Source organism: Oncorhynchus mykiss, chromosome 29, assembly GCF_057628025.1.
Source record: "Oncorhynchus mykiss isolate SJ-2025 chromosome 29, ASM5762802v1, whole genome shotgun sequence".
NCBI classification, from domain to species: domain Eukaryota; kingdom Metazoa; phylum Chordata; class Actinopteri; order Salmoniformes; family Salmonidae; genus Oncorhynchus; species Oncorhynchus mykiss.
In genome coordinates this window covers 23,305,404-23,322,414 of record NC_143050.1, presented here as the reverse complement: position 1 = coordinate 23,322,414, position 17,011 = coordinate 23,305,404, and the positions used below count along the sequence as shown (strand labels likewise).

Genomic DNA, 17,011 nt, shown 5'->3' with positions numbered 1-17,011 from the left:
GTATAATGCATGTTATGGGGGGCTTAGTCTTCAGATCCAGTAAAATGATCACAAACCGCGCGCCGTTGCGCATGCGCATGGGACTTGGTATACCTCATCTTCATGCTGCTCCTGTACTCGCTCGGCCTCACTCAAATAAAACAGGAGCCACTCGGACTACCAGGTACAAGGCAAAACCCCTCGGAGTCATCAAGGAAGTAATACATTCAGATATTTATATTTCCCCATACTGGAGTTTCTTTAGTGAAAAAAATGCACCTTTCATAATTGAGCTATTTCAATGTTATGAAAAATCTGGTGCTGAAACGCTTGCTAGCATATCAACTAAGCTAGCCAGCTAGCATGCCAATGTTTTTCAACAAAGCTCCATTCTGTGCAATGCAACAATACACAACGTCAATTCTTGTCTTAAGTGAATTATTGTGGCAATATTATCGTGAAACGTTTCAAATAAGAGTAGGGAACCAGAGTTTATTGTGGGTACATACGCAGTTGTGGTAGTAATACAGGCTATCGCTGAAACTATTTGAAAAGTCGGGTGAAATGAAGTCGGCTGTTGGCTAACTAGCGAAAGCTAAAGGGTAATATCATCTGCCCGCCATCTTTTTGGAGAATGTGGAGAATTTGGTTTTGGTGTATACATGTTTTACGAGCCACTCATGGTTTATACACTAGTCAATATACGTTCATTTTTATGAGTTAGCTGATAGCTACAGTACACTGGTTTGCACTTGCAACCACGGAATGGAAATGAGAGTCCGCGCGAATTGTTCCAAAAGTGTTCAAAGCACCCCTTGCATTTCCTCCGCGCATGATGGCAAGCATAGTTTGCAAAGTTAGATGGGTTTTGTTAAGCAAGTTAGCTTGTTTTGTTACCTAATTGCAATATTTTGCCATAAGATACCGTAACGTTACGGTATTGTAAAAAAAACAAAACACATGTTTTGCTAGCCAGCTACGGTTGGTGTAACTGTTAGTTCGTTTGATTGTTTACGCGGGAGGTAGTACAAAGCTAACTGCTATATACATTTTCCATGGACAAACAAATATATGTTGTGGGTGTAACTTTAAAACTAGTAGCTTCTACTAGGTTGCTGAACGAGATACGTAATATATTTGTGGAGTTTTCGTTATTGAAGTATCCTTAGTACAATGGCATTATCACAACGTTATACAGCAATCCGACTACTCCGCGTGAGACTTGTATCTAAATCAGCTGTGCTGTTGTCTCTCAGTTTTGCAGTTTGTTTGGGTATGTATGGAATGACATTTGTGGTTGCGATGGTTAATTAATTACTACTCCATCTCTCTCGCTGATTATTTAGATACGTTGTTTTGAGTTATTATTTTGTGTTACGGCTCATATTTACTTGTACCTTTGCTCCGTGCACTGTTGCATGATCGCTGTACCCAATGTACAAAAGACAACTCTATGGTCAAAGGAAAATGGTAATGCCAGACCAAGACCGAGGTGCAGGCTGTAGATTGGAGTCTAGACAATGTCCGTTAAGCCTGGAGAGGGCAACACATCTCTCCAGGGACACAGCCAGCTAGCTGTCTGTCAGGAGACATTTGCCCATTACAATATATGGAATAATTGTGTGATGATACAGAAAAGGCTTTAGTTTCTTTTCATAATTACTACCTTTCATTTCATCCCAGGTATCAATTATTTTTTTAGGTCTTGTACCTGGGTCGTGGATTTTTTGCAGGGACACTTTACTTTTATGCTGAAGACTCATGATCATCACCCTGTTCTGTTTTTTAATAGATTAAAAAGGTCAGGCCCTGCAATGAGATGCAGTTTCATTTGGGCCACTAAAGAGCAAAAAGAACTACACAATCCACTGAGGACGCAGTGTCCGTCTCCCACCCTGTCCATTGCAGAGGTAGCAGTGACTCCTAGACTCCCTTCCCATCGCCAGCATGTCTGCTGTTACCTCAGCAACCCCAGCCCCTCTTCAGGGAGTCAACCCCCCACCCCCGGAGGTGACCAATCCCACCAAACCAGGTCGGAAAACCAACCAACTACAGTACATGCAGAATGTAATGGTCAAGACGTTGTGGAAGCATAACTTTGCCTGGCCCTTCTACGTGCCAGTCGATGCCATCAAATTGGGACTTCCGGTGAGTAGACTGTAGATATTGACAATGGGCGTTATAAATATCAGAAAGCCTATGCTTATAGGTATCTCACCGTGCAGAAGACTTGCAGCTGACAGATTATTTTGGTTATTCTGTGTATCAGGATTACCATAAGATCATAAAGCAACCTATGGACATGGGAACCATCAAAAAGAGACTGGAGCATAACTACTATTGGAGTGCCAGTGAATGCATGCAGGACTTCAACACCATGTTCACCAACTGTTACATATATAACAAGGTGAGTGCTCCAAGAGAGTAAATACAGTCTGTGTCTCCTAGGGGTCCATTTATTTTGGATTTAATATTATAGTTTCTAATATGTTTGCAGATTCTCCCAGGGCTAATCCCAAAGCTCCATGTTTTTACATTGACCTCTAGTTTCCTCTTTGCATTTCCCACTCATGTTCCTCACTTGCTGTTTTTACTTTGCCCACCAGCCAACAGATGACATTGTCCTGATGGCACAGGCCTTGGAGAAGATCTTCCTGCAGAAAGTTGCCATGATGCCCCAGGAGGAGGTGGAGCTTCTGCCTCCTGCACCCAAACCCAAGAAAAGCAAAAGCACAGGTAATAGGCCACTGTTCATCTGATCCTGATACTATAGACCCCTATCATTTTGGATAGATCCTTAGATATAGTATTGAAAAATTTAGAGAAAATGGGTACATATTGCCAATAAGATAACCACTAATTGCACCTGCTACAGGTGGTCTGGATGGAAGTGAGTCACCACCGTCCTTCCTTGGCTCTACGACATCTGTGATTGGCTCTTCTACAATGTCTACCATCACCCCCAAAGTCCCAGCTGTGCAGTGCTCGCCCAATGCTCCCATGATTCCCGTCGTCTCACCCTCACAACCTCTTGTCAAAGTAAGTCACTGTACATTTTCCTTCATGTATATATCATGTATATTTAGTCTTTTGAATACTGTGAGTGTGTGTTTTTGTGCACCTAGAAGAAAGGGGTAAAGAGGAAAGCAGACACCACCACCCCCACGACATCTGCAATCACAGCCAGCCGGAGCGAATCTCCCAGCCCCGTCTCAGAGGGCAAGCAGGGTAAAGTGATGTCCAGAAGGGAGAGCACAGGCCGTCCGATCAAAGCTCCCAAGAAAGACCTTGTGGAAGGGGAGTTGGGCCAGCATGGCGGCAAGCGGAGCAGAATGAGTGAGCAGCTCAAGTACTGCGACAGTATCCTGAAGGAGATGTTGTCAAAGAAACATGCTGCGTATGCCTGGCCCTTCTATAAGCCTGTAGACGCTGAGGCTCTGGAGCTTCATGACTACCACGAGATCATAAAGCACCCCATGGATCTCAGCACTGTCAAAGTACGCACCACAGAACAAAGCATGCACAGTAGTAGAATTCACGTTTACAGTTAACCATTACCTTAGTATTGGCTCGTGCTGTTGCCCATCCGTGCACTGTTTGGATAACACTTGCTGTTCATTTGCAGAAAAAGATAGATGGCCGGGAGTATCCAGATGCACAGATGTTTGCAGCGGATGTTCGAATAATGTTCTCAAATTGTTACAAGTATAACCCTCCAGATCACGAGGTTGTTGCCATGGCCAGAAAACTCCAGGTAGGTTTGGGGATTTTAAAGGTCCACTTTGGGGGGGGGGGGGGGGAATCTGAAATAATGGCTTTAAACTATATAACTGATCAATGCACCATCATACCAGGTCATTTAATGCTTACAAACAAGAAAATGGATGAAAAAGATATTTGGCTACAGAAGTGCAATTTCTTACCGATCTCTACAGCTTCTGTCCAAAAACAAATCCTGTGAAATGACGTCAACACATACAGGTGGAATTACTGGCTAGCTAAAGTGGCTATCTTAGCGAACAAACTAGCTACATTGATTGCGGTGCGTGTGACCAGAATGACACATCGACGAACCACCAAAGGCACACTCCATTTCTGTTTGAAAATTGAGATGAGGGCGGAGTTGGACCGTTTTTTGTGCCCAAAGTCGACCTTTAAACCTTTCTCTGGATCACATTTGAAAAATCTATGTAAAATTAAATCAGTTGGTTCATCTCTAATGTTTCTGTCCCTCTCCTTTTCCCCATTATTCCATGCGTGTCTTTTTCTGTCAGGATGTGTTTGAGATGCGTTTTGCTAAGATGCCTGATGAACCGGTGGAGCTGAGCCCCGGTGCAGGCGGTATGGTCAGTAAAGGTGACAACTCGAGCAGCGGTGACTCCTCCAGCTCGGACTGCTCCGACTCGGAGGAGGAGCGGGCCTCCCGGCTCGCCGAGCTGCAGGAACAGGTGGGTGCGGAACAGGTGGGTTTCAGATCCGAGGTCCGTCCGACTACTCCTCTAACATGAAGGGCTCAGGGATGGCCTTCCTCCCACCTTCTCTTCTCACATCACAGCCACCTTGTCCAATCCAAACTGTTGTCTGAGACCGAGAGGGAGGGGCTGCCACCTTACATGCAGTCAAACCCCTCCCCCTCCCTTCAGCCATGCAAACCTCTGCTTTCTCCACTGATTCGTCATTCGTCATCTCCCCATTGATAGCACTGAAATGTAACCCTCTACCGCTTCAAATTGTGTATTTCCATGCAACTACTGGCACAGATTGCTTGCATGCACTACTTAAACAAAAGCCTTCTTTTTGAAAACATATCACAATGTAGTTTTGCATAATGGTACCACACAGTAGCTCTTGTCATAACATGGTGTTTTAAAATGGTTTTGATCTGATCTCTTTTTTTGGAGTTTTCTATCTTTGTCCCCTTATTTCCCTTTGGCTCTCTTACCAGTGTATCTCTCTGGAGCGCCCCAATGGTAGCGGGCAGGGGGAAAAAAACGGGTGCACCAAGCGTTTTCAGGTGATTTGCTCTTCACTTCCTGGCCCCCTCCCCACTAACCTCCTTATTGATATCAGTTTATCATGATGCCGATATTTCACTTTTTATTTTTGCATTAGTTGGGCAAGCGGTAGAGGGTTAATAGTGGGGGTGGCGAGTAACAGGTGGCGTAGTACTGTTTGCTGGGTGGTGGCAGATGTGGTGTGTTTGAGCAGGTGTTTATGAGTTTGTATGGTTGTGTGAATGTGTTTGTCTTCCTGGTATGCTTGCTGGCTGACCAACTAGACATACTCCTTTTTCCATTCTCTTGATTGCCTGTTAATTGTGTCCAGTTTAACTTAGAAAGCAATGAATGGAGGAGTATGCAACTTGTTTTCCACTTCCTTGTTAGAACATTTCACTCTCAATCATACCTTTTTTTGTTAAATAGAAAAAAGTTGTATGTTCTAAATCCACAACAATGCTTAATCCACATCAGGAGAGCACGTTTGAGGAATTCTAGGTGTAGTACTCTTTAATGCAAGTGCACACCTCCAAGAGACTGTTTGGTTAGCAACATTTCTGTAGCGCTCATGTGATTGCAGAGTTTGCTAAACAAATGGCCACTGGATTAATGCAAATAATCATGATATCATTCCGCCAGGTAGTCAGAGGCTACTTTGTAGTTAACATTTAATTGAGAACCTACTTCTGGTAGAGCTGGAAAGGCCATCATTAGCGTCATCGCTAATGGCTACACAAAGTGTAGATGTGACGCTTGCACTACACACACACACACAGGAGCTTTCATGTGCCGTTTCAAAAAGTTGTAGGGTAACACTAGTCACTGATGCAATTTTTCCTTGTCTTATAATGAACTTTCAATACATTTAGTTGATTTCCTTTCTTAGTTCGATACATTTTTGAATATTGTTTAATTCCGTTTTAATGTCTGGATTCCCAATTTTTGGGCTGTAGCATTGATTTGTTGAAATTCTTTCTTGAATCCCCATATCTACCCTCTTTTAGTCCCTCAGTGCTTGAAGTGCTAGCATACCCCTACAGCAGGTCACTAACTCCTCCACCCCACCTCTCCCCAGCTAAAGGCTGTCCACGAACAGCTTGCCGCACTCTCTCAGGCCCCTGTGAGCAAACCGAAGAAGAAAGACAAGAAGGAGAAAGACAAGAAGAAGAAAGACAAGGACAACAAGCACAGCAAAGCCAAGACGGACGAGGAGAAGAAGGCCAAGTCTGGGCAGCCTGCCAAGCAGGGCCAGCAGAAGAAACCCTCCAGGAAAGCCAACAGCACAGTGACTGGCTCCAGGTAAGGACTCCCTTTCTTTCTCTGATGTATTAGGGCTCTGCCCAGTCTCATAATAAGCAACACCATGAAAAGACACCATGAGACACTCATTGCTGCGCTGGCCTCCGATCTTCCAGGCAACCAAAGAAGGGGGGCCGGGGCTACGAGTCTGACGAGGAGGAGTCCTTGCCTATGACGTACGACGAGAAGCGCCAGCTCAGCCTGGACATCAACCGGCTCCCAGGAGAGAAGCTGGGCCGGGTTGTGCACATCATCCAGTCCCGAGAGCCCTCGCTGCGAGACTCCAACCCAGATGAGATCGAGATTGACTTTGAGACGCTCAAACCCTCCACCCTACGCGAACTCGAGCGATACGTCAAGTCCTGTTTACAGAAGAAACAGCGGAAACCCCAACGTAAGTACTGAAGTTTAAGACCTCGTGCTTTGGATGTCACTGATAGCTTCCTTGTCCTTCATCCTGATATTACTACTACACCCTGTAAATATCTTCTAACCCTACCTTCTCCCTTTACTGTTATTCTCTTTTCCTCCTCTGTTATTCTCTTTTCCTCCCCTTTGCTTGAATGACTAAATGATAGTTTTCCCCCTTTTTTATATATATATATTTTTTTTTATAACTAGATTATGTTTCTTCCCTCTACCTAGTTGCACTTTTCCCGGTTGACTGCTAGTTTTTGATATACAGGTGGTCCCCAACTTTTAACTCCTAAAAATGAATTTTTAGCTGAGCTTTGGTTTATGGTCTATGGGTGCTAGCTCAACAAAATAACAAAAAATGATGCACAATTGACCTTGTGTACATGTAGCCTAACTGAAGACAAGTACTGTTGCCAGTACCGTGGCATTGTGGACATAGATTCTCTATGCTGATTTCAGGGACCTCCTGTATAAAATGTTTCAGGGCCTGAATCAGGTTTGTTGCTGTATTGCTAATATCGGCTCCTACTCGGACCCAGCGTAGTGGAGTCAGGCAGTGTGTCATACCATGTGACAAATAACTCCTGGAGAAACTCATGTATAGTCCTTGCCTAATCACATTTTGTGTGGCTGTATATTTAGAAAGTGAGATGAAGTTTGTTTAATTCCAAGAGTATAAATGCTCGCCTGGGCTTTGATCCTGCTGCCGTCTGTAGTAGGCGTTAGGCCATAGGCGTAAGGCGCTAGGCCTTAGCTGTGACCTAGCTAGCTATCACCACAGCGGCTGGGGTTCGGGCAGGAAGGCCATGGTGCTCACAGTGTGCCGCTGTGTGTCTCCTGCAGCGGGCCTCTGGGGGCAAGGGAGCCAGGAGGGCCTGGCACAGGAAAAAAAGCAGTTAGAAAAGAGGCTACAAGATGTCAGCGGCCAGCTGAACAGTAAGAACAAAACCGACAAAAAGAAAACTTCCAAAAGGTAGCATAGAGTAAGGGACAGCTGGAGTAGCATAGAGTAAGGGACAGCTGGAGTAGCATGGAGTAAGGGACAGCTGGAGTAGCATGGAGTAAGGGACAGATGGAGTAGCATGGAGTAAGGGACAGCTGGAGTAGCATGGAGTAAGGGACAGCTGGAGTAGCATGGAGTAAGGGACAGCTGGAGTAGCATGCAGTAAGGGACAGCTGGAGTAGCATGCAGTAAGGGACAGCTGGAGTAGCATGCAGTAAGGGACAGCTGGAGAAGCATGGAGTAAGGGACAGCTGGAGTAGCATGGAGTAAGGGACAGCTGGAGTAGCATGGAGTAAGGGACAGCTGGAGTAGCATGGAGTAAGGGACAGCTGGAGTAGCATGGAGTAAGGGACAGCTGGAGTAGCATGGAGTAAGGGACAGCTGGAGTAGCGTGGAGTAAGGGACAGCTGGAGTAGCGTGGAGTAAGGGACAGCTGGAGTAGCGTGGAGTAAGGGACAGCTGGAGTAGCGTGGAGTAAGGGACAGCTGGAGTAGCATGCAGTAAGGGACAGCTGGAGTAGCATGCAGTAAGGGACAGCTGGAGTAGCGCGGAGTAAGGGACAGCTGGAGTAGTGTGGAGTAAGGGACAGCCGGAGTAGCGTGGAGTAAGGGACAGCTGGAGTAGCATGGAGTAAGGGACAGCCGGAGTAGCGTGGAGTAAGGGACAGCTGGAGTAGCATGGAGTAAGGGACAGCCGGAGTAGCGTGGAGTAAGGGACAGCCGGAGTAGCGTGGAGTAAGGGACAGCCGGAGTAGCGTGGAGTAAGGGACAGCTGGAGTAGCATGCAGTAAGGGACAGCCGGAGTAGCGTGGAGTAAGGGACAGCCGGAGTAGCGTGGAGTAAGGGACAGCCGGAGTAGCGTGGAGTAAGGGACAGCTGGAGTAGCATGCAGTAAGGGACAGCCGGAGTAGCGTGGAGTAAGGGACAGCCGGAGTAGCGTGGAGTAAGGGACAGCCGGAGTAGCGTGGAGTAAGGGACAGCCGGAGTAGCGCGGAGTAAGGGACAGCCGGAGTAGCGTGGAGTAAGGGACAGCCGGAGTAGCGTGGAGTAAGGGACAGCCGGAGTAGCGTGGAGTAAGGGACAGCCGGAGTAGCGTGGAGTAAGGGACAGCCGGAGTAGCGTGGAGTAAGGGACAGCCGGAGTAGCGTGGAGTAAGGGACAGCTGGAGTAGCGTGGAGTAAGGGACAGCTGGAGTAGCGTGGAGTAAGGGACAGCCGGAGTAGCGTGGAGTAAGGGACAGCCGGAGTAGCGTGGAGTAAGGGACAGCTGGAGTAGCGTGGAGTAAGGGACAGCTGGAGTAGCGTGGAGTAAGGGACAGCCGGAGTAGCGTGGAGTAAGGGACAGCCGGAGTAGCGTGGAGTAAGGGACAGCCGGAGTAGCGTGGAGTAAGGGCAGGGGCACGTCTCTCCCAGGAGAGAAGCTGTCGTGCCGCACATTTTTTACCTAGTCATTTTTTACAATAATTTTTTAAAATCCTGTGGCCCAGGAAAGTTAATCTGATCTGTCTTTATGGTTACAAATCTATAGAATCTGGCATCTGTTGAGTTGGACAGACGTGACTAGGAATGGAGAAACTTGAAAGGTGTCAATGTGCATCAATCATAATCAAAGTGCAAGTCCATTTTGAACATGAGCAAAACATTTGTATGCACTATGATACCAAATGTTATTTTTCTTTAGCATTTGAAAATCGTTGACATAAATATGGTGGTATTATATAATACGTTTGGCCACATGTCTCATGCGTGATCCTCTCTCTCTCCTTCCAGAGAAGGGTGCTGGTACTGGTGCGTCCCGTCTCAGCGGCAGCAGTAGTTCTTCAGATTCTGGCAGCAGCAGCTCCAGTGGGTCCAGTTCTGACAGCAGTGACTCCGACTGAAAAGCGCAGCCCAAACACTTGCTGGGAACTATTCATTTAAATTTTTACCCTTTTTAAAGTAAAATGTTGTATGCAGTCAGTTGTTTCCCCCTATAACACTTTATGAGGAAAAAACAACTAAATGTAATGCTATGTCAGAACATGTCAAGTGTTTTTTTTGTAAATACCTTTGTGGAAAGAAAAAGGAAAAAACATGGGAAATTATAGATTACTTGACAGGGTTATTTTTGTTTCCTCTACCTTTTCAAGGGGGATGTGTTAAAAACCGACCAAACATAAAATGAGGATTTTGTAATACACTCTTGGATGAATGCCAGATGTCTTTTCATTTCTCCTAATACCATCATCAACAAAGTGAAGGAGTTGCATAGTTACCCAAATGCAGCAGAACCCCATGTCCTCCTTGTCCCATCACTGCTACATAAGCAATCATTTGCCCAGCGGGTACCAAGAAATTTTCAGCTTAGTTTTTTTTCACCCTTGTAACAAAAATAGTTATCTTTTGGAATAGGCCCTTATGTGGATTTTGAGTTGTCACTCTTCTAATCATTTGACTTTCTACAAAAAAAAATTGTAATTATTGTTTTAAATTTGAATGTTTTATTTAACTAGGCAAGAACAAATTCTTATTTACAATGATGGCCTACTGGGTTAACTGCCTTGTTCGGGGGCAGAACAACTGATTTTTGCATTGTCAGCTCGGGGTTTGCATCCAGCAACCTTTCGGTTACTAGCCCAACGCTCTAACCACTAGGCTACCTGCCTCCCCCAAGTACTGAACCTCATTTGCCTCCGAGTGACACATTTCAGATTATTCTGAGCAATCATGTTGGTTGTCTTCAGCAGCATATACAGCCAAATTGAATGGTATTGCTGTTATTCTTTTACTGTATCATAACTGACATGGTCTCTTATTTTTGAACCTGGCAATATATCACGTTTTAGCTAAAACGTATTTTAGTAGCTGGTCTGAGTGGTTATGAAAGAACATTTTAACTTATAGAATTTAGATATTTACAGATGCTTTTGGTCAGAAGAAATGGCAATACAATAATTTGCTCAACAGTTTGATTCGTTACTCACAACATGACAACCACTAGGTATGGTTGGCCTCTCCTGTACATGTCTTTCCTGGCCTGCCTCTTGCTTGATCTACGATTCTCACTGATGAATGTACTGTGTGTATGATGCCCTGGGTGATTGTGTTCCACCAGGTCAGTGACATTGTGTACATCACTGCTTTATATATGATGGGACGGCTAAAACTGTACATAACTGACCTGTGTACATTTTCAGTACACTGGCGTAGGAGCAAGTCTTTCACTTTTGACTCTATTGCAAAGTGCACCTGCTGTCTGTTGGGTCTCTATTCCAAACAGCAGTGCCTTGATCTTTTTCTCTGTCCAAAGTAATGACATAAACAATGAAAGCAGGACAATATTGTGAACTGTGGGGTTTTCTCTGAAGTGCGGGGTATTGATTTGAATGTAAGTCGTTACCACCAGGTAATTTGTTTTATTGTGACTAGATGCCACCGCCTCTCATTATAGTCTTCAGTTCTTTTTTTTTCTCAGTCAACTCATCTTTTATCTCAGAGAACAAAGAGTTATGTATTCATTTAAGAATATCCCTCATATTCCAACCCTGTAAGAATGCATTTTATTATTTCATGAAGTCTGTCTGAACGATTTGCCTAATGTACAATTTCTGGTCAGTTTTTTTCTGGAATTGGTTCAAAATAACATTTAAGCCATTTTGGATTTCATTTACTGTTAATAAGTTGATACATTTAAAGATTTAGTCATATGCATTGTTATTTTAAGCTATGGTGGAAATATTTCTTTGATTTTGTGGTAATGTCCTTCATACCAGGTTGCACTTAATTGCAAAACTCCCCAAATGATTTTGAATGCATTTCTCTGCCTATACCAATGTTCTCCAGTACAGGCCCTATCAGGTTTTTCTAAGAATGTCTTTTAGAAGTGAAAGACTGAAAATATAAATGTATAGATATATATTCAACTTTTAGTTTATTTCTAGGCCCAGGTCAAAATATTATAATCGTTCCTTTTATATTTTAAAAAGCAAATGTTTACTTTTTATCCTTGATGTGCATGCAAGTTTATTGTAACTTTCTTATACCTTTTTTGAGCTGTTTATTTCAGTCATCGAAACAAATAAGTTCTGTGTAAGTAGTTTTAGTCTTGTTTAATGCAATATGGGCCTGAGTGGGTGGGATTTGGGGACTGGAGGTAGAAGCTAACATTTCATGTAACCGCTAACCTGGAATCAGGTTCCATTTTTTGTGTGTGTATGTAAATAAATTACAAGACCCTACTGAATTTCTCATTTTCTGCATGTCATTGATCTGCTGGACTGCTGTTTGTACTTATTTTCACTATGCCTGAGGTAGACCTGTATTTTTCTGGTGGATGAAAAGATCCAGAAGAAGATGTGGAAGGATAATCCACACCCCTGAAATCCGCTTTCCCACATCCCCAGTCAAGCTCTATCCTGGAACCCAAGGGAGAAGGTAAAGAGGACGCCCAAGGAACACCTGGAGGTGGGAGCTTCAGGCAGATACCAAAGGGAGAGGAGTGGTCGATGTCCTATGCTCCCAAAGAAGCGACTGGGATTAGTAAAACCATTGTAGACATTTTGATGATATACTCTAAAGCCATAATGTTGGATGCTTTTAGTGCGTATGGACTGGGTGTGCCCTTTTAACATAATCAGACAAAAATCAAAGGGTAGCAATGAAGGGTTATCTGTAGTTCAGTGATGGGCCAGTAGATGGTGGCCATGTATCAATTGTTTTTTTAATTGGGTTGCAGATAAGGTTTGAGCTGTGTGCTTGATGGATTCAACTGGCAGTGAGTGACACACCTCAAACGTGCTGTTTTAGGTGAATCTCAACCCAAAGATTTTTGGGGGGCATTTCCTCTTGAATACATGATGGATTTATGTATTTGCAGGTGAGTTATGAATTACCCATTTAAGTATGTAAGCAACCTTGCATTAAACTTGTTGGTTCGATACCAGCAAACACTTTCCATGGTAGCATGAATAAATTAAATGTTGTAACCCCCAATGCATTCCTATTTTAGTGCAATAATAGAATAGGTTTGAAATGGGAGCTTCTAAGGCTCAGTGTAGAGCTATACATCAGTCACTGTCCACACCAGCTCCTACACTAGTTGGTTTGTGCTGGAGGGGGAGACTTGTACTGTGTGACCCCCTCCTCCTCACTGTGGCATATGCAACATGCTACCCATTTGCCTCATGATGGATCAATGCGACAACTTCAGTGACAACTACAGGTTGTCCTGTATGCTTCTTATGGCCACCCCTCACTCTGTAGCTGGCCACAGTCCATGACAAAACACAACAGATGTAGCCTTCATCCATTTCAAATAATATGATAGGCTAACCCTATAGCTTGAGTAAATTGAATTGTGAAAAAAAAATTACCCCACAAAATTGCAAAGAGAGTTGACGGGGCATGCTGGGACCAGGATGCGGTAGCTCCAAAGCTGTGGCAAATGTATACATAAATGTTTATTTCTACCTGTATTATCATATTTCTAATTTGTTGATTTATTTGTATGTATATATTTGTGGTACTGTATCAGTTTAAATTCAGTGTTATTGGAGTTTCACTCACATAATGATACACCTGGACTCGAGGTTATTTTGGATCCATACATTGTTCCATAAATCATCCTTGTAATGTGGCAATGTAATAAGGCCCCTGCAGCATTCCAAGACAGGAAGGAGAGCTGAATGCCACTTTGAATAACAGTAATACAAATGTAAACTGTACTCCATCTAAACTGTGTTATCTTGTCCCTTCTACATCGCAGGAATTATTTTGGAGATTGCATGTCATCCAACGATTCAAGATAGAAGATCATAGTGATCATATTTTTGTTGTTGTGACCAGTGAAACAAGAAAGAGCCCCTGCTCAATTAGCGCCACACACATCAAAGGCATTGTCATTTTCTTTTCTTCTTTATTGCATGGCTCTCACTTTTGTCATGGCAATGCAACCAACTTGGAGTAATAATCCATACTTTAGCTGAAGTTTCCTTCATATAAAAATCATTACCACACGTGAGGGTGCATAACCAGAATCACCCGAAACCACATTCAACATCGCAGCCCTCTACCGCGATGGGTATTCACGCTCTCTCAAACCCTTTTAATAGCATGGCGGGGAGTGTGACTGCAAAACCAACCTGGATTCAGTGGTAGACGTAACATAGTAAACTTAAAAACGGCACACTCCAATAAATATGATACGTTTCGTACGGTGTTTATTCATTTGTGGATGTCGATGATCAATTTCATATTATATGTTATGAATTGCAATTCGTATATGTTACGAATTGCAATTCATACAATATGTTACAAATTGCAATTCGTACCATATGTTATGAATTTGTAAACATTTGATATGTAGTGGCTAACGCTAACGTTAGCTAGGTGGCTAACATTAGCTAGGTTAGGGTTTAAGGTTAAGGTTCGAAGTAAGGTTAAGGTTTAAGGTTAGGGGAAGGTTTAGCTCACATGCTAAGTATTTACAAAGTAGCTAAAAAGTAGTAGGTAGTTTCTAAAATAGCTAAAAATGCTAAAGTTGTCTTTGATAAGATCCACCCGAAACCACATTCAACATCACAGCAAACTTTTGGTTGCTCAACCTAGTCTCATAGACTAGACATAACACAGTTAAAGTACATCTGGGACACTCAAATTAGTATGTTATGTTTGGTATGGTTACATAACACAGAAAGTTACTTAGGGCAAAAACAAAAGGAAGGTGGTTGTTCAGTGTGGATGGGTGAGCGTATACACAAACGTCTAACAACCCAAAGGTTGCATGTTTGAATCTCATCACGGACAACTTTAGCATTTTAGCTAATAAGCAACTATTTAACAAATCGAATCAATACACATGGTTAGCAGATGTTAATGCCAGTGTAGCGAAATGCTTGTGCTTCTAATTCCAACAGTGCAGTAATATCTAACAAATAATATCTAACAATTGCCAACAACTACCTTAATGCACACAAATCTAAAGGGGTGAATGAAAATATGTACATATAAATATATGGATGAGTGAAGGCCGAGTGGCATAGGCAAGGTGCAGTAGATTATATAAAATACAGTATATACATGTGATATGAGTAAAGTAAGATATGTAAACATTATTACAGTGGCATTATTTAAAGTGGCATTACTAAAACTACTTTTTAGCTACTTTGCAACTACTTAGCATGTTAGCTACATAGAAATGTTAACGGTTAACCGTTAATTGGTTAGCCGCTGAAAATACATTTGACCAGTCATGCTTATCGGTCTATAATTTTGTGTAATTAAATTGGCACTTGTGTATTTTCGTTAGTCAACATTTATTACACATGCACATCATACAGAGCCTAGTTTGACGAGTGGAATAGCCTATTCCTGTCAGACAGCGCGAGAGTAGCTCCTCAAAAAGATTGTAGGCTACTGGAGTGAAACCTGCTTTTGTAAGCCCAGTCATTGAGCAAAAAATAACAATTCTAAATGCAATCACGTGTTGAAAACTTTGGTGGCCACGATTAAAAAGGAGCTATTTTTATTTCTCAATCTCAACTCATAAAGTGTGCCTCCCATTCGCCATTCGGATGCAAAAACAAACCCTGCCTATAGCTTTGCAATGTGAGCTTGAGGCAGTATAATTGTGTGAAACCTGAACGTTTTACTTTACTTCAAATAATCTGGCATGTCTTACCTTGCTTCATCCCGGAAACCCTAGACCCTCTCTAATTCGCATACCGCCCCAACAGATTCACAGGTGACACAATCTCGATCGCACTCCACAATGCAATTTCCAACATGGACAAAAGGAGCACCTATGTGAGAATGCTGTTCATTGACTACAGCTCAGCATTCAACACCATAGTGCCCACAAAGCTCATCACTAAGCTAAGGTTCCTGGGACTAAACACCTACCTCTGCAACTGGATCCTGGACTTCCTGATGGGCCGCCCCCAGGTGGTAAGGTTTATTAACAACACATCCGCCACATTGATCCCTCAGGGGATCACATCCGCCACTGGGACCCCTCAGGGGCAGGCCTGATCACCGACCACGATGAGACAGCATATAGCTGAGGAGGTCAGAGACCTGGCAGTGTGGTGCCAGGACAACAGCCTCTCCCTCAACGTGAGCAAGACAAAGGAGCTGATTGTGGACTATAGGAAAAGGAGTGCCGAACAGGCCCCCATTAACATCGAAGGGGCTGCAATGGAGCGGTCGAGAGTTTCAAGCTCCTTGGTGTCCACATCACCAACAAACTATCACAGTCCAAACACACCAAGACAGTCGTGAAGAGGGCACGACAACACATTTTACCCCTCAAGAGACTGAAAAAGTTTGTCATGGGTCCCCAGATCCTCAAAAAGCTCTACAGCTGCACCATCGAGAACATCCTGACCAGTTGCATCACCGCCTGGTATGGCAACTGCTCGGCATCCAACCGCAAGGTTCTACATAGGGTACTGCGTACGGCTCAGTTCATCACTGGGGCCAAGCTTCCTGCCATCCAAGACCTATATACTAGGCGGTGTCAGAGGAAGGCCCAAAAAATTGTCAAAGACTACAGTCATCCAAATCATAGACTGTCTTCTCTGCTACCACACAGCAAGCGGTACCGGAGCGCCAAATTTAGGTCCAAAAGGCTCCTTAACAGCTTCTACCCCTAAGCCATAAGACTGCTGAATGATTAATCAAATGGCCACCCGGACTATTTACATTGACCCCCCCACATTGTTTTTACACTGCTGCTACTCGCTGTTTATTTCAAAGTCACTTTACCCCTACCTACATGTACAGTACAAATGACCTCGACTAACCTGTATCCCTGCACATTGACATACCCCCTCTGTGGAGCCTCGTTATTGATATTTTATTGTTACTTTATTTTATATTTTACTTTAGTTAATTTGGTAAATATTTTCTTAACTCTATTTCTTGAACTGCGTTGTTGGTTAAGGGCTTGTAAGTAAGCATTTCACAGTAAGGCCTACAGCTGTTGTATTCGGCGCATGTGACAAATAAAATTCAATTTGATTTGGCACTCAGGCCAAAGAGTTCAATCTTGGTTTCATCAGACCAGATATTCTTGTTTCTCATGGTCAGAGTCCTTTAGGTGCCTTTTGGCAAGCGGGCTGTTCTTTGCCTTTTACTGAGCAGTGGCTTCAGTTGGCCACGCAACCTACCATAAAGGCCTGATTGGTGGAGTGCTGCAGAGATGGGTGTCCTTCTGGAAAGTTCTCCCATCTCCACAGAGGAACTCTGGGAGCTTCTTAGTCACCTCCCTGATCAAGGCCCTTGTCCCCTGATTGCTCAGTTTGGCCGGGCGCCCAACTCTAGGAAGAGTCCTTACTTCTT

The 17,011-nt window shown here is 43.7% G+C and overlaps 1 protein-coding gene across 30 annotated transcripts; it reads left to right on the top strand.

The window, feature by feature from the left end:
- The first annotated feature begins 52 nt into the window (after window positions 1-52).
- On the top strand, window positions 53-11,915 carry LOC110509865 (bromodomain-containing protein 3). Of its 30 annotated transcripts, none has more exons than XM_021591029.3 (12): window positions 53-197; window positions 1,772-2,127; window positions 2,249-2,386; window positions 2,586-2,715; window positions 2,855-3,018; window positions 3,105-3,476; window positions 3,605-3,733; window positions 4,254-4,442; window positions 4,925-4,993; window positions 6,052-6,275; window positions 6,392-6,669; window positions 9,464-11,915. In XM_021591029.3, the coding sequence occupies exons 2-12, from the start codon at window positions 1,927-1,929 to the stop codon at window positions 9,571-9,573; spliced, it is 2,004 nt and encodes a 667-aa protein (XP_021446704.2). In that variant the 5' UTR covers window positions 53-197; window positions 1,772-1,926; the 3' UTR covers window positions 9,574-11,915. The 30 variants fall into 30 exon arrangements, with proteins under 30 accessions (XP_021446704.2, XP_090082950.1, XP_021446705.2 ...); XM_090226824.1 differs by having other exon boundaries at window positions 65-163; window positions 4,254-4,427; XM_021591030.3 differs by having other exon boundaries at window positions 65-163.
- The last annotated feature ends 5,096 nt before the right edge of the window (window positions 11,916-17,011 follow it).